Genomic DNA, 22,850 nt, shown 5'->3' on the forward strand with positions numbered 1-22,850 from the left:
TCATACTAATATTTTATTTATGTACACTTTGTGATTTACACATCACGAATAGTTCAAACATCTTAAAACTTAACAATGGCAAAATGCGAGAGGTGTAAAAATAGAGAAGATACACAATGAGTGAAGCCAGAAGCTACTGCTCTTAGGAAGCTGCAGAAATGACCAAAACCTAGATCAAACCATAAAACAAAATGGAAAATAGAAAGATAAGAATGATGTCCACTATATAAAATTTGTAAAAACTTTTATAATACATATCTAAGTCACTTGTAAGTAAAGGCATCTATGCTGCAATAAGTATAATCTTTACAACTATACACTACTATAATACACTACAGCAGAAACAAGAGAAGTAAGAGGAGAATAAATTACCAAAGTTTTATGCAAGCAGCCATATCTGCAGCCCCTTAAGGAAGCTCTGAAGAGAAAATGAAGATAATCCTAATATAACAGTATTTGCACATGGGTAAATGCCAGAAAACAGGACATGAATTTCAGGTGAGATCATACTTAATATTCACAAAAGAAATATACAAAAATATACAAAGGATACACAATACATTCATCCAAATAAATAAGAAATAACAATAGAGAAAAATCAAATAGAGCATGATGTGTAAAATTTCTAACCTCACTGTGCCATGAACACTGGTAAACACTGAGGATGTAATGACAAAGGTGGAATGCCGAGACTTAATTTTTACTATTTTTTTTTTATTATTTCTGATGGCTTTTGATTGATAAGTTAGGTTGCTAAAGTTTATTGATGTGTTGTACTTCCAAGGCATAATATCTTTTCAAATTCAAATACTGTAGCTTCAATTCAATACAGATATCCAGAAGGTATAAAGAATATTCCTAATCATAACAGCTTTCTGTATCTCATAACTATACTGTGAGGAGACTTATAACTAGGTTTTGCTTCCCATCCATTTTTCTAAAAATAACATTTCAAGAATTAATCTACTTTCTGGGTAATTTTAGACTGCCTTTTATTATATCATTCACCAGACAGTTCACAGGATACAACCACCTGAGTTACTGGGAAAGACTCAAGACCCTGAAACTCAGTTCAGTAGGGGGAAGAGGGAGCATCACATAACCATATACACCTGAACTTTGTAGAACTGGTACATAATCATGTACATCTAACATTTCATGGAAATACTAAATGCAAACTTTTGTGGCATGAAATATGACAGTAAAAAATTCACTACCAATGAGATGAACTCACAAGCTCAGCTCTATGAACGCAAGGGAGTTTTAAGGTTTAAGGGACATAAATGTTCCACGCGCAAATAGCTCCAATCATGAACAATATCAAGACTCCCCAAGAATATTCAGCTGTTACTGATAAGTACCAGTGATTAAGCCCAACCAGTCAAAAGTGCTACAATGCACTGAGTTTGGACACAGGCCACACAGCTACATCACTGTCAGCTTTATGGAAATAAGCACCATTTGCTGATTCTGAGAAACACTTTCCCTTACAGACCAGACAAAAACTGAGCAGTAAACTAATAATTTACCTCTAGATTCAGCAAGAATTCTATTTTTTCAGCCACAGAAAGTCCACAGCAGCTTCATCTACTGGTATTTATAAGTCATAATAAAGAATATGCCAAAAATTTACAAACACATCCCAAAATTAACTCTTTCCCTGACATTACATGGCTTTAGCTATTCAACTGACCAGAAAAAAAAACAAAAATAAAAAAGTATATATATACACACATCAAAAGTATTCTTTCTACATGGCAAATATATAAAATAAGCATAATATAATATATCTGATCTAAATTATACAATATGTTAGAGGACATCAGCAGGATAACAACCATGAATGATGGAATTATAATACTGTGCATTCTGAAAACACTTATGAAGATAAGAAAAGGCAAAGTCATGTGTGTAGAAGACTGATGACTTGGAAAATTCTGCAAAGGATGATGAGTGATGTTTATGAGCACAGATAAAAGATATAACTTCAGAAAAAGCTGAAGAAAATGTTATTTGTGTGAGACATCTCTAAGGTCCAGAGTGGTAAGTTCTTAAGAGCCATACTGCTACAAAGCAGTAAAGGTTAATATATTAAAAATATATAAAAAGACTTCTTAGCTCATACTAAGGGTTTTACTTTAGTACACTAGAGCCAGGATGATTATTAAAATCATTTTACACAAAAATCATTAATTACTTCCTCATCAAAGTTCCTGATGGGCACATTCCTTGCAAAATAGATAGAGAAACAAGACCTTCCTAGCACTACAGGTTTAAGGGTGCAGTTGTTATTGTAAGTGTTTCATTGCTCAGTTCTTTGATATAAGCATAGCTTCCTGCTTGAATAAGCACACACCTTTTCCTTTGCAGCTCTGAAATAAGAATTCTGAAGATACATTTCAAAGAAGAATGTTCCGTGCCAATTTTAAGTACACAGTACTTAGTTTCCTAAACTGATGACAACCTGGTAAAGATAATGGTATTCAAGCATATTTCCCAGTTGATATGACATGGATGAAGGGATATCAAAATTTCAAGAAGTTTCTTCAAAGTGATGATCAATAAGAAAACTAACATGTCAACTTCCTTGTTCACATGTAAAATCACAGCTCATTCAAATATCCTTAAAAACTGCCACTGTATTTAGGTTATTTAATCAACAGCTGAATCCAAAAACCCATAGCATCTTTAAACTAGTTAGAAATATTCTGAGAATTCTATCTTGACTAAATATAAAAATCAAGAACATTAGTATACCACTAATGTTAAACAACTTAGTAAAAAAGCTGAAATATTATACATATGGACACATCTGAAAATATCAGGTGCACAACACAAACACTTTCAACATTTGCAATTTCTGCCCATGTCACCTTGTATCTTTACCATAATACAGCTCTTAGATTTCACGGCCAGGTTTCATTATGAACCTAAATTCATGGGGGAAAAAATTAAACCATCCACACACACCTGTTAAAGCTGCCAAATTGAAGACACTGATCAGGTGACAAAACTTAATCCAATTATTATTCTACACAAGATCTTTGGTTGAACTGCAAAAGGTAAACCGTCACTTGGAAACAATGAATATGATCATATAATTCACATTTATCATAAAACTGTTGTAAACAAGAACAGTAATTTTTAATTACAGTAATTTGTTCCAAGCAAACTTCTTGGCCATCTCATGATCAGTCTCCCTTTTGCCAGTATTCCCATTAAAAAAACTAATTCTTTCCTCTGACCACTTAGGAGTACTACACAAACAAAAGCAACAGATTAGTCTGTTAACTGTTTCTGTAATGCAAGTATTATACTATGCCTATAGGGGCACACATTAAACACCTCCAGTTTCAGATATCTGCTAAAAATAATGAAACACGTTTCCCCAAATATTTCACTTAAAAAATTAGCTGACAAGTGACACAAAAGCTGGCTGAAACAGGTGAAATACCACAACTGCCACAGGAACCTTGTCAGCAACATTGCTCAGTGATCCCCAGATAATTTTGTACTGTCAGGAGAACTTTACACTAACCTAACTCACATACATCACTGGAAACTGATACAACAGCCTAAACTAATGTATGCTATAGTCACTGGGGTTGAAAGCAATAACAGTGCCAGATACGCTAACAGTGAATTGCAGTGTTAATCTTTGCATTCATTCTCGCCGAGGCACTCACAGCCTTTACGTTCATATCCTTGAGTGAGAATGGTAAATAACAATTCAGAATTAAAAAATCATCAATACTACAATAGCTTAAGTACTACTATATGGTTACTGCAATGCAACCATAACAGTAATAAATCAATATTTTAAACATAATTTTTAATGCAGAACTTGTGTGGTGCTCAGCCAAAACTGTATTAACGACAAGCGAGTAGAAAACATCATACTTTTAACTGGCTTTACCTCTACAAACAATACTTATGAGAGATATTAAGGGACTGTGAACATCAGTATAATAAATATCAATGGTCCATTTCACAATATTAGTTAACATTACACTGATGCCATAACTGTAAGTTCTGTGCAAATGAAAGTTTCCAGAGATTCTATGCTGGTTAAGTTGACATGATTAACCAATGCTACTTTATTTACACAAAAATTAAGTTTTCAAGTAACAACTCAAATTACAAGATGCTGTGAGTCATGAACTTTTAATTTTGATTGTGATTAAAATCCCTCGAGCGCTCTACAGTACTGGTCCTCAACCCCTAAATGTAATCTGCTGCTTCTCTGTGATGAGGTGTAAAAATGACCCACAAAACCAAAATTTTCACTAATTAATAAGGGTTTTGATTATATGACAGTCATGAATAATAAAAAAAACTTTCACTGGTTGAGAACCCCATCAGTATTCTACACAAATCTGCTGCTGCAAGTATGGCTGATAGAGGTTATCTGCCAGGATATATCTCAAATGGCTGGCAAACAACTGGATAAAGAAGATATTAAAAACTGAAAACAAACTGAAACACCAATATCATAATCATATTCAGGAACAACTCTATATTGCACTTCCTCTCTCAAGCAGAGGCCTATCTCATCATAACACTATAAACCATTATACACATCCCCAGTTTGTTTTCTTGTTAGATGGTAACATTCTCAAAACATTGAAGTATTTAGGCAAAGAATTCATTTGTGCCCATAGATCATCTAAAAATTCATAGTCTAAGGTCATGTTTGCAAGAAATGGCAAAACTGCTTTAATTCTATGATGTTCTGCCACTTCCTTTGCACTACCTATTCAATGCTTTCTGATCTCACAAGCATACTTTCATTAAAAGAGAACTGGCACGAGATAATCAGTCACAAGGCTTTCTGGTATTTAAATTTCACAGGATTCTACTCACTATTATAATAAAATCTATGAATAAATAAGTCAGCATATCTACAGCAATTTACATCTTTATCTATAAAGGACACAGGAATTTTAACCAAACATCACTTAAGTGTGTTTAGAAGTAGCTGGAGCCTTTATAAGAATGAGGTGTTTCTTCCCATATCATGATACCAACAATAGTAGCATGATGTCACACAAAATAACTGTTGTTTGTATCTAAGGCATTAAATGCATATAATTTATTGTGGAACTCAGTGTAATAATATTTCTTACATTTTCATCTACCAAGTTGAGTTCACAAGTGTTTTCTACATAGTTTATGGTATCTTTAACTAATTATTCACTTTGTATTATTTGTGCATACCTGACTGTGACATTCTAGCCATTATAGACTCAAGAACATCACAAGCTGGCTGTTCACTTGCAGCTTTGTTTGGAGTCTTGGGTCTGTTTACCACTCCAGTAGTTTTCAACTTTGGAACACCACTTGATTTTTCAAGATTTCCATTCTCCTTTTTTGACTGACTGGCCTCCAAGTTTACCTTGGAGTTCTCAGGGCACTCTTGCATAACTTCTGAGGCTCTGTCTTCTGTTTCAACTTGAGTTTCCTGAGGGATTATATTGGTCTCGGGTAAAGACTTGGATTCAGCATCAGCTTCAACTTTCAATTCATCCTTCAGTTCAATCTTAGATTCCTCTTTAGGTCCATTCTCTTCCACTTTAGCTTTCTTGGGTTCTGGTTCCCCTGCATCCTCAACACTAAGTTTCTCATTCTTACCTTCCACTGTTTGTTCATCTGTTGAGGAACTTGAATCCAATCTTAATCTTTTCTTCACTTTTTCTGCTTCATCCTTCTCTGGTTTTTCTCTCTTTTTGCTTTTGTGTTCACTTCTGCGATCCCCTCGATGGTAATCCTTATCTTTGTGTTTATCTTTATCTCTTTCTTTAGTTTTATGTCTGTGTTTGTGTTTTTCATGCCTCTCTTTATCATGTTTGTCTTTTCTGTCATGTTTGTGGCTTTTGTGGTGTTTTGATGGAGTTGAAGAAATGGATGATGATGACGACTTTTCCTTCTTTTCTGTGAGTTCTACCTTAACTGGAGAGAGAACAGGTGAACTTTCTTCTTTTGGCTTTTCCTTCTCCTTTTCCTTCTCTGAGTTCTTTGGAAAGTAATACTGTTTTAGCTGAACATGCCAAGCTGCAAATAGAAGAAAAATTAGTATCAAAATACTGCCTCTTTCACACAAACACAGCAACAGCAGGGTAGCAAGCCCATGATCTTTAATTGTTACCATTAACATGAGGTGGATCAGGTGCATACAACCTGTCAAAACAGTTTAACATGCACATTCTCCACCCATGTTCAGTTAGCTAAAGTGAAGCATGAAGCTCCATGATAATAAATGTTTTTCTCAATGTTCAAGTTGATTTGTTACATCAAACTGTACTTCATTCACAACTTTCCTATAAAAATACATTTCTACTGACCCCAGTTACTGCTCTGGCACCTTTCTCGCCTTAATTGATTCCTTCACTGCATCTATCTTTTACCCAATCTACCTTGTCCTTTTAAACTCTACATTTCACATTTTCAGGAAACCTGCCATCTACCAAACATTCTATAAAGCCATAATCTGCACTGTTTCTAGCCTTACCCATTCTCTTGCTGCATCTATATATCTCTTTCACAATCGATCTCCCCTTCATTTACCTTAAATGCTCATCTACTAAAGAATATACATGTGATTCTATTTCTTTTTTACATCATTCTTACCTCTTTTCTCCTAACTCCAACTACCTTAAGTTGCTGTTTTTACTTTCAGCCTTAAATGAATGTGGGATGCTGGCATTCAGTCTAAAAATCCTCTCTCCAGTTCATGCGTAACACCTGACATGTAACTTATTCGACTCTTCATTCTTACCTCTAACTTTCTTTAGTGAAAACTACACACTACTAATGCCAAATGGCAAAAGCTTATCACGGGTAATGAAAATTCAGGAAATGGGGCAGCATGAGTGTAGAACTCTCCCCATATAGCATAAATAGTAAATTACATACAAACATATACACACACATACAGATATGTGACAAGTTCAAAAGTGGTTTCACAAAGGAGGCCATTATAGCCCCAACAATAATAAGATGGAATGGGAAGGAGGTCTTGGAAAGCGTTGAACTATCTACAAAAGACATAAACAGACTGCTAAAAGGGTCTTGACCCACATATGGCCAGTCTGTGATAAGAACCACTTGTCAACATATAAACAAATTCAAAGCCCATGTCTTCATGCAACTCCAGCATCTTTTAAGGTACAATGGCATGCCTTTTTGTATCATAACAGATAAGAGTGCCATCAATGTTGTATGTGTTAAAAGATCTAGGAAACATCTCAGCAGTGCTGGAATGCTGAAAATCATTGACTGTCATGACAATGGAGGGCTTTCATTCAATCTCTATATCTGATTAGGACATAATTCACGTGACTTCAAACCCTGAAGCTTCCCCCTATGACTCTGAGAAGTCTTTGCTATTCCTTGAACTCCACTACCTCAAAGAAATAATGAAAATTTCCATTACAACTGTTGGTTTCTAATCTGTTTGTTCCTTGGGATTTAATGGAATTTGGGTTTTACTAAACCAACCTTCACCCAATCAGACTGTTAGAATGGGGATTCATAGTACTACGAATCTCTAAGCACACATATCTAAGCCCATCTTATGAACTGCGGAGAGCAAGGAAAGTGTGTGATACTGGTTACACCACTCACTTAAAGAAGTTTAGCTTACAATAATATGGAAATCATACTAAGATTGCCTGAATTACTGTACTGTCACAACTTACTTCTCAGTCCAAGTTATCCTGTGTATGATTGCAAAGCTGGATTAATTAGACTTTCTCTTATCATCAGATTCCAAGCTAACTGATTCAAGATGTAATAACACTATACTATCAAAAGATATTCAGTGAACTCAAGAAACAAAATCATCTTTCATAACTGATGTCAGTATAAAATTACACAAGTTTTGGAGGCTGGCAAAGTTATAATACAGCATATTATCAATGGCTATACAAACACAGCATATTATCACTGGCTATACACACAAAGCAATCACTAAATATTCTTAAATTCTGAAATCACTAAAGACCCAAAAATATTTTTCAAAATTACTTTCAACAATAATCAAAAACCAGACTACTTTTTCATGAAATAGGTACAGCTGGTTACTGTCACATAATTTCTCCCTAATATGCATATTCACATGACAAAGTTACTTTTGCTTCTCATTCACATTAGTTTATAAATACAGCATAAACCATCAACTCTATGAAAAACACTGTATAATGAAAAATCTTTTGCTTACCAACACTGCAAACTGATGTAACAGTACGGAACTGGTGAATAATGTTCCGGGGAAGAAAGTATATATCATTATCACACAGCTGTATTCGTGCAAACCTTATTCCATCTCGCCGAAGCTGATTTAATTTTGCATCTTCTATCCATTGTACACACTGCAAATAAACAGAGACTATACATATCTGTGATAATTCATATTCAAATTCTATATATGATTACCACTTTCATATAATTTTTATCAAGCTTGATCACTGTTTCCCGCATCAGCAAGGTAGCACTAGGAAACAGACGAAGAAAGACACAGCCACTCATATACACATATATATACATACATGTGCATATACATACTTGTACATATCAACATACATATACACAAACATCAAGTATAACATATAAATATATGAATAATAACAATAATAATAATCAGTGACGGAATAAGTAAATGATAGGTAAGAAAGAAGTGTGGCAAGAGGAGGAGTATGTATGAAAAAGCTGAGGATATTCCCCCAAAGGCCCAGTCCTCTGTTCTTAACGCTACCTCACTAACACGGGAAATGGCAAATAGTTTGAAAAAAAAAAAAAAAAAAAAAAATATATATATATATATATATATATATATATATATATATATATATATATATATATATATATATATATATATATATATATATATATATATTTTTATTTTTCATTATACTTTGTCGCTGTCTCCCGCGTTTGCGAGGTAGCGCAAGGAAACAGACGAAAGAAATGGCCCAACCCCCCCCATACACATGTATATACATACGTCCACACACGCAAATATACATACCTACACAGCTTTCCATGGCTTACCCCAGACGCTTCACATGCCTTGATTCAATCCACTGACAGCACGTCAACCCCGGTATACCACATCGATCCAATTCACTCTATTCCTTGCCCTCCTTTCACCCTCCTGCATGTTCAGGCCCCGATCACACAAAATCTTTTTCACTCCATCTTTCCACCTCCAATTTGGTCTCCCTCTTCTCCTTGTTCCCTCCACCTCCGACACATATATCCTCTTGGTCAATCTTTCCTCACTCATCCTCTCCATGTGCCCAAACCACTTCAAAACACCCTCTTCTGCTCTCTCAACCACGCTCTTTTTATTTCCACACATCTCTCTTACCCTTACGTTACTCACTCGATCAAACCACCTCACACCACACATTGTCCTCAAACATCTCATTTCCAGCACATCCATCCTCCTGCGCACAACTCTATCCATAGTCCATGCCTCGCAACCATACAACATTGTTGGAACCACTATTCCTTCAAACATACCCATTTTTGCTTTCCGAGATAATGTTCTCGACTTCCACACATTCTTCAAGGCCCCCAGAATTTTCGCCCCCTCCCCCACCCTATGATCCACTTCCGCTTCCATGGTTCCATCCGCTGCCAGATCCACTCCCAGATATCTAAAACACTTCACTTCCTCCAGTTTTTCTCCATTCAAACTCAAGTATATATATATATATATATATATATATATATATATACGTGTAGGAAGAGAGGAAAGTGATTGGTTCTCAGTGAATGTAGGTTTGCGGCAGGGGTGTGTGATGTCTCCATGGTTGTTTAATTTGTTTATGGATGGGGTTGTTAGGGAGGTAAATGCAAGAGTTTTGGAAAGAGGGGCAAGTATGAAGTCTGTTGGGGATGAGAGAGCTTGGGAAGTGAGTCAGTTGTTGTTCGCTGATGATACAGCGCTGGTGGCGGATTCATGTGAGAAACTGCAGAAGCTGGTGACGGAGTTTGGTAAAGTGTGTGGAAGAAGAAAGTTAAGAGTAAATGTCAATAAGAGCAAGGTTATTAGGTACAGTAGGGTTGAGGGTCAAGTCAATTGGGAGGTGAGTTTGAATGGTGAAAAACTGGAGGAAGTGAAGTGTTTTAGATATCTGGGAGTGGATCTGTCAGCGGATGGAACCATGGAAGCGGAAGTGGATCATAGGGTGGGGGAGGGGGCGAAAATTTTGGGAGCCTTGAAAAATGTGTGGAAGTCGAGAACATTATCCCGGAAAGCAAAAATGGGTATGTTTGAAGGAATAGTAGTTCCAACAATGTTGTATGGTTGCGAGGCGTGGGCTATGGATAGAGTTGTGCGCAGGAGGATGGATGTGCTGGAAATGAGATGTTTGAGGACAATGTGTGGTGTGAGGTGGTTTGATCGAGTAAGTAACGTAAGGGTAAGAGAGATGTGTGGAAATAAAAAGAGCGTGGTTGAGAGAGCAGAAGAGGGTGTTTTGAAATGGTTTGGGCACATGGAGAGAATGAGTGAGGAAAGATTGACCAAGAGGATATATGTGTCGGAGGTGGAGGGAACGAGGAGAAGAGGGAGACCAAATTGGAGGTGGAAAGATGGAGTGAAAAGGATTTTGTGTGATCGGGGCCTGAACATGCAGGAGGGTGAAAGGAGGGCAAGGAATAGAGTGAATTGGAGCGATGTGGTATACAGGGGTTGACGTGCTGTCAGTGGATTGAATCAAGGCATGTGAAGCGTCTGGGGTAAACCATGGAAAGCTGTGTAGGTATGTATATTTGCGTGTGTGGACGTGTGTATGTACATGTGTATGGGGGGGGTTGGGCCATTTCTTTCGTCTGTTTCCTTGCGCTACCTCGCAAACGCGGGAGACAGCGACAAAGTATAAAAAAAAAAAAAAATATATATATATATATATATATATATATATATATATATATATATATATATATATATATATATATACTTAGAAAAACAAATGGATTTGTATGTAGCATTTATGGATCTGGAGAAGGCATATGATAGAGTTGATAGCGATGCTCTGTGGAAGGTATTAAGAATATATGGTGTGGGAGGCAAGTTGTTAGAAGCAGTGAAAAGTTTTTATCGAGGATGTAAGGCATGTGTACGTGTAGGAAGAGAGGAAAGTGATTGGTTCTCAGTGAATGTAGGTTTGCGGCAGGGGTGTGTGATGTCTCCATGGTTGTTTAATTTGTTTATGGATGGGGTTGTTAGGGAGGTAAATGCAAGAGTTTTGGAAAGAGGGGCAAGTATGAAGTCTGTTGGGGATGAGAGAGCTTGGGAAGTGAGTCAGTTGTTGTTCGCTGATGATACAGCGCTGGTGGCTGATTCATGTGAGAAACTGCAGAAGCTGGTGACTGAGTTTGGTAAAGTGTGTGAAAGAAGAAAGTTAAGAGTAAATGTGAATAAGAGCAAGGTTATTAGGTACAGTAGGGTTGAGGGTCAAGTCAATTGGGAGGTAAGTTTGAATGGAGAAAAACTGGAGGAAGTAAAGTGTTTTAGATATCTGGGAGTGGATCTGGCAGCGGAGGGAACCATGGAAGCGGAAGTGGATCATAGGGTGGGGGAGGGGGCGAAAATTCTGGGAGCCTTGAAGAATGTGTGGAAGTCGAGAACATTATCTCGGAAAGCAAAAATGGGTATGTTTGAAGGAATAGTGGTTCCAACAATGTTGTATGGTTGCGAGGCGTGGGCTATGGATAGAGTTGTGCGCAGGAGGATGGATGTGCTGGAAATGAGATGTTTGAGGACAATGTGTGGTGTGAGGTGGTTTGATCGAGTAAGTAACGTAAGGGTGAGAGAGATGTGTGGAAATAAAAAGAGCGTGGTTGAGAGAGCAGAAGAGGGTGTTTTGAAATGGTTTGGGCACATGGAGAGAATGAGTGAGGAAAGATTGACCAAGAGGATATATGTGTCGGAGGTGGAGGGAACGAGGAGAAGTGGGAGACCAAATTGGAGGTGGAAAGATGGAGTGAAAAAGATTTTGTGTGCTCGGGGCCTGAACATGCAGGAGGGTGAAAGGAGGGCAAGGAATAGAGTGAATTGGATCGATGTGGTATACCGGGGTTGACATGCTGTCAGTGGATTGAATCAGGGCATGTAAAGAGTCTGGGGTAAACCATGGAAAGCTGTGTAGGTATGTATATTTGCGTGTGTGGACGTATGTATATACATGTGTATGGGGGTGGGTTGGGCCATTTCTTTCGTCTGTTTCCTTGCACTACCTCGCAAATGCGGGAGACAGCGGCAAAAACAAAAAAAAATATATATATATATATATATATATATATATATATATATATATATATATATATATATATATATATATATATATATTCTTTCTTTTCTTTCAAACTATTCGCCATTTCCCGCGTTAGCGAGGTAGCGTTAAGAACAGAGAACTGGGCCTTTGAGGGAATATCCTCACCTGGCCCCCTTCTCTGTTCCTTCTTTTGGGAAAAAAAAAAAAAAAAAAAAATAAAAAAAAAAATAGAGGGGAGGATTTCCAGTCCCCCGCTCCCTCCCCTTTTAGTCGCCTTCTACGACACGCAGGGAATACGTGGGAAGTATTCTTTCTCCCCTATCCCCAGGGAGGATATATATATATATATGTATATTAGAAGTGGAAAGGAAAAGGAGAAAAACCAAGGAAGGGATGCTTGGATGGCTTAGGGTATGAACATGCAAGAGAAAGTGATGCATGCATGGCAAAGAGTGAATTGAAGCAATGGGTTTACAAGGGTGAACATAATGTCCTTGTGCTGAGCATGGGCATATGAAGCAGACACAGGAAACCATGGAAAAGATTGGGAGGCCTCACTATGGATAGGAGACTCAGGTTTCATAGCATTATACATGAAAGCTAGACAGTTGATGCGACTGCATGAGGCTATTTCTTCATCTGTTCCGATTATGGTAAAATAATAATCATAATGAATAATCTATTAATTAAATCTTATTTCATAAACAGGCACAGTGCTGATAGTAAACATGGATACAAGATGAAATATCACACCTATCCCACAATAGACTTGAGTATAACAACCAGCTGATAATTATAGGGTATACACAGCACACCAACCATTTTCTAGCCATCTTATGATTTCAGTTTTTAATTTCAACGTTATAGTAATCTTTAATTCATTCATGTGGGAGTCAAGATGCAATAATGAAAGTACAGTTCAGCGTACTCCAGCATGTGCATGACTGCTAAATCGTAGACAAAATCATGCTTGAGATAATAAAGGAGGTGAAACGTGTTTACCTTTATGTGGAGACTTAAAAAGTAAAGATCATGCCTCTATAAACAAGAGGTGAAAAACAGAAACTAACTTGGATAAAGGTAAATAAAATCTAAGTGGAGATAGCTGATTACATTCCTTTCCAAAATTACCTTCATAAATTAAATAAAGGTAGTACATACCTGGGAGATTGGTGGTTCATGAAGGTCTAGTTGAAGCTTCTCTACAATCTCATGAAAATCATGGGCATCAAATGCTACGACATCTTTCACTACACGATTATGATGATATTCATTACCACAATGGACAGCTTTCAAAACCCCTGGAATGAAATGTCAATATCATAATTCAATAATCACACCACCTTCTGGAAATCACTGTCTGATCCAAGCCAAAGTTCTATTCTCATATATCCTGAACTCTCTAAGTCTTTAGTTATTCATACAGTACTGTGGGGCGTCTGGGGTGAACCATGGAAGGCTGTGTAGGTATGTATATTTGCGTGTGTGGACGTGTGTATGTACATGTGTATGGGGGTGGGTTGGGCCATTTCTTTCGTCTGTTTCCTTGCGCTACCTCGCAAATGCGGGAGACAGCGGAGAAAAAAAAAAAAAAAAAAATCTACAGCATTTCCAACTTTCGCATGGCAGTATAGGAAATGGATAGACAGTGGCCTTATTTGTAACAACCAACCTCTTACTTGTTATAATTAACAAATCTTGGTCAGAGCCTTCTACCCACAAACAAATCCCACAGATCACTCCAATGGCTAGCTTGTTTGTCTCAAATGCCCTTGTTCAGCCCATTGACAGCAGATCACCTCCAACATATCATAATGTTACTGATGCACATCACCTCCCAAATATCACTATTCATTCTATCCTTTTCATACATCTCATCCTCCTAAATGTTCAGGCCCCAATATCTTGAGGCCTCCCTCTCCTTATCCTTCAAACTATGTTGGTCTGCGGCAAGGGTGCGTGATGTCTCCATGGTTGTTTAATTTGTTTATGGATGGGGTTGTTAAGGAAGTGAATGCAAGAGTTTTGGAGAGAGGGGCAAGTATGTAGTCTGTTGTGGATGAGAGAGCTTGGGAAGTGAGTCAGTTGTTGTTTGCTGATGATACAGCGCTGGAGGCTGATTCGGGTGAGAAACTGGAGAAGTTGGTGACTGAGTTTGGTAAAGTGTGTGAAAGGAGAAAGCTGAGAGTAAATGTGAATAAGAGCAAGGTTATTAGGTACAGTAGGATAGAGGGACAAGTCAATTAGGAGGTAAGTTTGAATGGAGAAAAACTGGAGGAAGTGAAGTGTTTTAGATATATGAGAGTGGATTTGGCAGCAGATGGAACGATGGAAGCAGAAGTGAGTCATAGGATTTTGGGAGTGTTGAAAAATGTGTGGAAGGCAAAATCGATATCTCAGGAAGCAAAAATGGGTATGTTTGAAGGAATAATGGTTCCAAAAATGTTGTATGGTTGCGAGGCGTGGGCTATAGATAGAGTTGTGCGGAGGAGGGTGGATGTGTTGGAAATGAGATGTTTGAGGACAATATGTGGTGTGAGGTGGTTTGATCAGGTAAGTAATGAAAGGGTGAGAGAGATGTGTGGTAATTAAAAGTGTGGTTGAGAGAGCAGAAGAGGGTGTTTTGAAATGGTTTGGTCACATGGAGAGAATGAGTGAGGAAAGATTGACAAAGAGGATATATGTGTCAGAGGTGGAGGGAACGAGGAGAAGTGGGAGACCAAATTGGAGGTGGAAAGATGGAGTGAAAAAGATTTTGAGCAATCAAGGCTTGAACATGCCGGAGGGTGAAAGGTGTGCAAGGAATTGAGTGAACAGGAACGATGTGGTATACCGGGGTTGACGTGCTGTCAATGGATTGAACCACGGCATGTGAAACGTCTGGGGTAAACCACGGAAAGTTTTGTGGAGCCTGGATGTGGAAAGGGAGCTGTGATTTCGGTGCATTATACATGACAGCTTGAGACTGAGTGAATGATTGTGGCCATTGCTGTCTTTTCCTTGTGCTACCAAGCGCACATGCGGGGGGAGGGGGTTGTCATTACATGTGTGGCGGGGTGGCGACGGGAATGAATAAGGGCAGACAGTATGAATTATGTACATATGTATATGTCTGTGTGTATATATATATATGCATACATTGAGATGTATAAGTATGTATATGTGCGTGTGTGGACATGTATGTATATACATGTGCATGTGGGTGGGTTGGGCCATTCTTTCGTCTGTTTCCTTGCACTACCTCGCTAACGTGGGAGACAGCGACAAAGTATAATAAAAATAAATAAATAACAGCTGATAATTATTCAATCAAATTGGTATTACATTAGGACTCTTAAACTCAATCTAAAATCAAGAATGTTACTTGCAGTTACTTTTTAAGATCCTCCAACACAAAATCATCAAAGTGATTCATTATTCAACACACTCCTCATCCAAATCAACTAGCATAATGACAGACAAGCAAGTAGTCTTCTACTTAAAAACTGGATCACATTAGGTTATAGACATGCATATGTTCAAATACATTTGTGCAACAAGCTAAATCAAAACTACAATATGTCACAACCATGTGTACAATTGCATTTAGAGCCCATGATCAGCATCCACACAGTGCTGTCTGGACTACTATACCATAAAACATATCAATCTTTGCCTTCTCTCCCTCCCCAAGGTTCACCTCTGCTCTGACAGTTGCAACCATTGCCAGGTCCACTCCCATGTATCTAAAACGCTTCACATCCTCCAAGTTCTTTCCCATTACACCAGTAATCAAACCAACACATTTCTCTCCCCTACTCCACCTCCTAAATTTACTTTTATTCACATTAATTCTCACTTTCTGCTCTTTACATTCTCTCACAAACTCAGAAAATGGCTTCTGGAGTTTCTCACTAAAGTCTGCCACCACATCTGTATCATCTGCATACATCAAACAAGCACCCCCAACCAAGCAGACTATGCAATTGTCCCTCACCAATATCTTCACATTTGAACTCTCTCACCAACCCATCCATAGAAAAATGTTGACATCACACACCCATGCAAAGACCCACTTTCACCTGGAACCACTAATTGTCCTCCCTAACACACACACAGGCATATCTCTTTCCATAAAAATCCCTCACAGCTTCAGGTAGATTTCTCCTAAACCACATATTCATACTTCAAAGCATCTTGTCAACCCTTTCATATACTTACTCCGGACTCATAAATGCCATTCTCTGAGTACTTCTCACACAAATTCTTCTCAGCAGAGATGATCAAAGATGAAAAAATTAACTTCTTTACATCAACTTTCTATGGAGGAAAGGAAGTTGGTAACACTGAACACAGTGATGTCATTCATCTGTAAGGCTTTCCCAGTATCTCTCTGTCAACACTGAAATCACATTCATTCCTCCGATCCCTCTTATCACATCAAATTTATCTATGCAGAACTCACCAACAGCAGCTGTTGTTTTTCTGTCTAGTCCAGCCCCTACATGGTCTGCATGGGCTTTGGTTCGATCTTCAAACATCATCTCTCTAGCATTGGTAGCTCGGGGCAGGTACTGGAGGCGCTGCAACTCATTTATCCCTGTCCTGCTTGAATAGAAAGTCAAAAATAAATTTTAGCTCATTCTCTACTTTCCTCATTACAATATCCCTCACACCGTCTTGGAATAACTATGCCTATTCATTTATGTACAAACATCTTTCTTCTACCTATATCTTTTTCCTCTATTTATGAATCTCCTACTTCCTAGCTAACAAGAGTGGGGGAGAAAGAAAAAGTACTGGTAGTTGTGGGTTGATTTAAACACAAACAAAAATATCAAATAATTTTTTTTTTTTTTTTTTTTTTTTTTTTTTTTTTATACTTTGTCGCTGTCTCCCGCGTTTGCGAGGTAGCGCAAGGAAACAGACGAAAGAAATGGCCCAACCCCCCCCCCCCATACACATGTACATACACACGTCCACACACGCAAATATACATACCTACACAGCTTTCCATGGTTTACCCCAGACGCTTCACATGCCTTAATTCAATCCACTGACAGCACGTCAACCCCTGTATACCACATCGCTCCAATTCACTCTATTCCTTGCCCTCCTTTCACCCTCCTGCATGTTCAGGCCCCGATCACACAAAATCTTTTTCACTCCATCTTTCCACCTCCAATTTGGTCTCCCTCTTCTCCTCGTTCCCTCCACCTCCGACACATATATCCTCTTGGTCAATCTTTCCTCACTCATTCTCTCCATGTGCCCAAACCATTTCAAAACACCCTCTTCTGCTCTCTCAACCACGCTCTTTTTATTTCCACACATCTCTCTTACCCTTACGTTACTTACTCGATCAAACCACCTCACACCACACACTTTCCTCAAACATCTCATTTCCAGCACATCCATCCTCCTGCGCACATCTCTATCCATAGCCCACGCCTCGCAACCATACAACATTGTTGGTACCACTATTCCTTCAAACATACCCATTTTTGCTTTCCGAGATAATGTTCTCGACTTCCACACATTTTTCAAGGCTCCCAAAATTTTCGCCCCCTCCCCCACCCTATGATCCACTTCCGCTTCCATGGTTCCATCCGCTGACAGATCCACTCCCAGATATCTAAAACACTTCACTTCCTCCAGTTTTTCTCCATTCAAACTCACCTCCCAATTGACTTGACCCTCACCCCTACTGTACCTAATAACCTTGCTCTTATTCACATTTACTCTTAACTTTCTTCTTCCACACACTTTACCAAACTCAGTCACCAGCTTCTGCAGTTTCTCACATGAATCAGCCACCAGCGCTGTATCATCAGCGAACAACAACTGACTCACTTCCCAAGCTCTCTCATCCCCAACAGACTTCATACTTGCCCCTCTTTCCAGGACTCTTGCATTTACCTCCCTAACAACCCCATCCATAAACAAATTAAACAACCATGGAGACATCACACACCCCTGCCGCAAACCTACATTCACTGAGAACCAATCACTTTCCTCTCTTCCTACACGTACACATGCCTTACATCCTCGATAAAAACTTTTCACTGCTTCTAACAACTTGCCTCCCACACCATATATTCTTAATACCTTCCACAGAGCATCTCTATCAACTCTATCATATGCCTTCTCCAGATCCATAAATGCTACATACAAATCCATTTGCTTTTCTAAGTATTTCTCACATACATTCTTCAAAGCAAACACCTGATCCACACATCCTCTACCACTTCTGAAACCGCACTGCTCTTCCCCAATCTGATGCTCTGTACATGCCTTCACCCTCTCAATCAATACCCTCCCATATAATTTACCAGGAATACTCAACAAACTTATACCTCTGTAATTTGAGCACTCACTCTTATCCCCTTTGCCTTTGTACAATGGCACTATGCACGCATTCCGCCAATCCTCAGGCACCTCACCATGAGTCATACATACATTAAATAACCTTACCAACCAGTCAACAATACAGTCACCCCCTTTTTTAATAAATTCCACTGCAATACCATCCAAACCTGCTGCCTTGCCGGCTTTCATCTTCCGCAAAGCTTTTACTACCTCTTCTCTGTTTACCAAATCATTTTCCCTAACCCTCTCACTTTGCACACCACCTCGACCAAAACACCCTATATCTGCCACTCTGTCATCAGACACATTCAACAAACCTTCAAAATACTCATTCCATCTCCTTCTCACATCACCGCTACTTGTTATCACCTCCCCATTTACGCCCTTCACTGAAGTTCCCATTTGCTCCCTTGTCTTACGCACCCTATTTACCTCCTTCCAGAACATCTTTTTATTCTCCCTAAAATTTACTGATAGTCTCTCACCCCAACTCTCATTTGCCCTTTCTTTCACCTCTTGCACCTTTCTCTTGACCTCCTGTCTCTTTCTTTTATACTTCTCCCACTCAATTGCATTTTTTCCCTGCAAAAATCGTCCAAATGCCTCTCTCTTCTCTTTCACCAATACTCTTACTTCTTCATCCCACCACTCACTACCCTTTCTAAACAGCCCACCTCCCACTCTTCTCATGCCACAAGCATCTTTTGCGCAATCCATCACTGATTCCCTAAATACATCCCATTCCTCCCCCACTCCCCTTACTTCCATTGTTCTCACCTTTTTCCATTCTGTACACAGTCTCTCCTGGTACTTCCCCACACAGGTCTCCTTCCCAAGCTCACTTACTCTCACCACCTTCTTCACCCCAACATTCACTCCTCTTTTCTGAAAACCCATACTAATCTTCACCTTAGCCTCCACAAGATAATGATCAGACATCCCTCCAGTTGCACCTCTCAGCACATTAACATCCAAAAGTCTCTCTTTCGCACGCCTGTCAATTAACACGTAATCCAATAACGCTCTCTGGCCATCTCTCCTACTTACATAAGTATACTTATGTATATCTCGCTTTTTAAACCAGGTATTCCCAATCATCAGTCCTTTTTCAGCACATAAATCTACAAGCTCTTCACCATTTCCATTTACAACACTGAACACCCCATGCATACCAATTATTCCCTCAACTGCCACATTACTCACCTTTGCATTCAAATCACCCATCACTATAACCCGGTCTCGTGCATCAAAACCGCTAACACACTCATTCAGCTGCTCCCAAAACACTTGCCTCTCATGATCTTTCTTCTCATGCCCAGGTGCATATGCACCAATAATCACCCACCTCTCTCCATCAACTTTCAATTTTACCCATATTAATCGAGAATTTACTTTCTTACATTCTATCACATGCTCCCACAACTCCTGTTTCAGGAGTATTGCTACTCCTTCCCTTGCTCTTGTCCTCTCACTAACCCCTGACTTCACTCCCCAGACATTTCCAAACCACTCTTCCCCTTTACCCATAGCCAGAGGTTGAACCATTATGTGACATTCATTTTTTTCATTCATTTCAAGCTAAAAGTTTGTTTTCTAAATTGTTTCTTACATTTTTCATATGTATATATATGTATGTGTGTGTGTGTGTGTGTATGTGCGTATGTGTGTGTATGTGTGTGTGTGTGTATATGTATATATATATGTATATTATCCCTGGGGATAGGGGTGAAAGAATACTTCCCACGTATTCCTCGCGTGTCGTAGAAAGCGACTAGAGGGGACGGGAGCGGGGGGCCGGAAATCCTCCCCTCCTTGTATTAACTTTCTAAAATGGGAAACAGAAGAAGGAGTCACGCGGGGAGTGATCATCCTCCTCGAAGGCTCAGAGTGGGGTGCCTAAATGTGTGTGGATGTAACCAAGATGTGAAAAAAGGAGAGATAGGTAGTATGTTTGAGGAAAGGAACCTGGATGTTTTGGCTCTGAGCGAAACGAATCAAATAATACATATCAAATAATGCTGTCCCGTTAAAGCAACTGCACCCATACATAAAAAGTCTCAACAATTAAAAAAAGTATATCCATCTCAAAAGCACCTTTCTCTTATGAAACAGACAATCATGGACTTCAGAAATACATATATAAAGTGAAACCCCTTTCTAATAGACTCTAAAGAATCAGAAACTGGCTTCTAGCAGATCTTTTAGACTTCATCCAACCAAGTTTGTGACCAAACGGTAAATTCTGAAAAATCTGTTACATTAAAAATTTAGTTCAGTAAAGTAAGGACTCATCAGACTGACTTTGGAATGTAACAGAAAAATGTGTATGTTCCTAGGGTCAACAGGATGCTGGATGTCAGAAAAACAAAGAGAGCTTGTTGTGCACCACCTCAGTGCGCTTTTTCATTTTTTCAATAACGTGGAAAGTTCTCTCTGCAAATAAACATATTGTTTTACTTGAATCTAAAAGTTTAATGATGCAAAACTATTTGTCCCACTACACCTACAAAGAGAATTTCGGTAGAAATATCAAGATGAAACAATACCTAATAATGTCACTGCCTGCCAATCTAAGCATGTGCCTTGTCTACACAAATCTGTGCTCATGTTCACACAACTGCAAAACTTTTTGTCACAAAGGCCTGTCTTTTTGTTTTACATCTTAGCGGATAAGAATACAATCAGAGTTGCATGTACTAAGAGGTCAAGGAAACGCCTCAGCATAGTTGAAAAGCTGAAAGTGACAGAGCATCTAGCATGGAGACAGTAGCTTCTGCCATTTGCATGCCCCATTTCTTACAAGGGCATGATTTAGGTGACTCTAGAAACACCCCTGGAGCTACTTCCTTATAATTCAAAGAAGTCTTTCTTACTTCCTGAATACCTCCAGACTCAGGATGGTGACCTACAGACATCACTATTGGATCAACATAATTCTATTGTGTTTATATGAATTTTTTCCCATTTTAGAAAGTTAAAAAAATACAAGGAGGGGAGGATTTCTGGCCCCCCGCTCCCGTCCCCTCTAGTCGCCTTCTACGACACGCGAGGAATGCGTGGGAAGTATTCGTTCACCCCTATCCCCAGGGATAATATATATATATATATATATATATATATATATATATATGTAGCATTTATGGATCTGGAGAAGGCATATGATAGAGTTGATAGAGATGCTCTGTGGAAGGTATTAAGAATATATGGTGTGGGAGGCAAGTTGTTAGAAGCAGTGAAAAGTTTTTATCGAGGATGTAAGGCATGTGTACGTGTGGGAAGAGAGGAAAGTGATTGGTTCTCAGTGAATGTAGGTTTGCGGCAGGGGTGTGTGATGTCTCCATGGTTGTTTAATTTGTTTATGGATGGGGTTGTTAGGGAGGTAAATGCAAGAGTTTTGGAAAGAGGGGCAAGTATGAAGTCTGTTGGGGATGAGAGAGCTTGGGAAGTGAGTCAGTTGTTGTTCGCTGATGATACAGCGCTGGTGGCGGATTCATGTGAGAAACTGCAGAAGCTGGTGACGGAGTTTGGTAAAGTGTGTGGAAGAAGAAAGTTAAGAGTAAATGTCAATAAGAGCAAGGTTATTAGGTACAGTAGGGTTGAGGGTCAAGTCAATTGGGAGGTGAGTTTGAATGGTGAGAGGCTGGAGGAAGTGAAGTGTTTTAGATATCTGGGAGTGGATCTGTCAGCGGATGGAACCATGGAAGCGGAAGTGGATCATAGGGTGGGGGAGGGGGCGAAAATTTTGGGAGCCTTGAAAAATGTGTGGAAGTCGAGAACATTATCCCGGAAAGCAAAAATGGGTATGTTTGAAGGAATAGTAGTTCCAACAATGTTGTATGGTTGCGAGGCGTGGGCTATGGATAGAGTTGTGCGCAGGAGGATGGATGTGCTGGAAATGAGATGTTTGAGGACAATGTGTGGTGTGGGGTGGTTTGATCGAGTAAGTAACGTAAGGGTAAGAGAGATGTGTGGAAATAAAAAGAGCGTGGTTGAGAGAGCAGAAGAGGGTGTTTTGAAATGGTTTGGGCACATGGAGAGGATGAGTGAGGAAAGATTGACCAAGAGGATATATGTGTCGGAGGTGGAGGGTACGAGGAGAAGAGGGAGACCAAATTGGAGGTGGAAAGATGGAGTGAAAAGGATTTTGTGTGATCGGGGCCTGAACATGCAGGAGGGTGAAAGGAGGGCAAGGAATAGAGTGAATTGGAGCGATGTGGT

At 39.1% G+C, this 22,850-nt stretch overlaps 1 protein-coding gene across 3 annotated transcripts in view; it reads right to left on the bottom strand.

Annotated features, from left to right (window-relative positions):
• LOC139751194 (uncharacterized) overlaps positions 1-22,850 on the bottom strand; it is a 53,222-nt gene continuing 30,372 nt past the window's right edge. For 2 of the 3 annotated variants that reach the window (XM_071666359.1, XM_071666361.1), the window contains exons 8-11: positions 16,729-16,871; positions 13,446-13,585; positions 8,219-8,369; positions 1-6,051 (exon numbers count right to left, since the gene is read on the bottom strand). In XM_071666359.1, coding sequence (XP_071522460.1) covers positions 5,204-6,051; positions 8,219-8,369; positions 13,446-13,585; positions 16,729-16,871 — 1,282 coding nt within the window. In that variant the 3' untranslated portion in view covers positions 1-5,203. The remainder of the gene's footprint in view (positions 6,052-8,218; positions 8,370-13,445; positions 13,586-16,728; positions 16,872-22,850) is intronic. The other variant, XM_071666360.1, reaches the window with a different exon arrangement.

The sequence above is a fragment of the Panulirus ornatus genome, chromosome 11 (genome assembly GCF_036320965.1).
Source record: "Panulirus ornatus isolate Po-2019 chromosome 11, ASM3632096v1, whole genome shotgun sequence".
Lineage (NCBI taxonomy): Eukaryota > Metazoa > Arthropoda > Malacostraca > Decapoda > Palinuridae > Panulirus > Panulirus ornatus.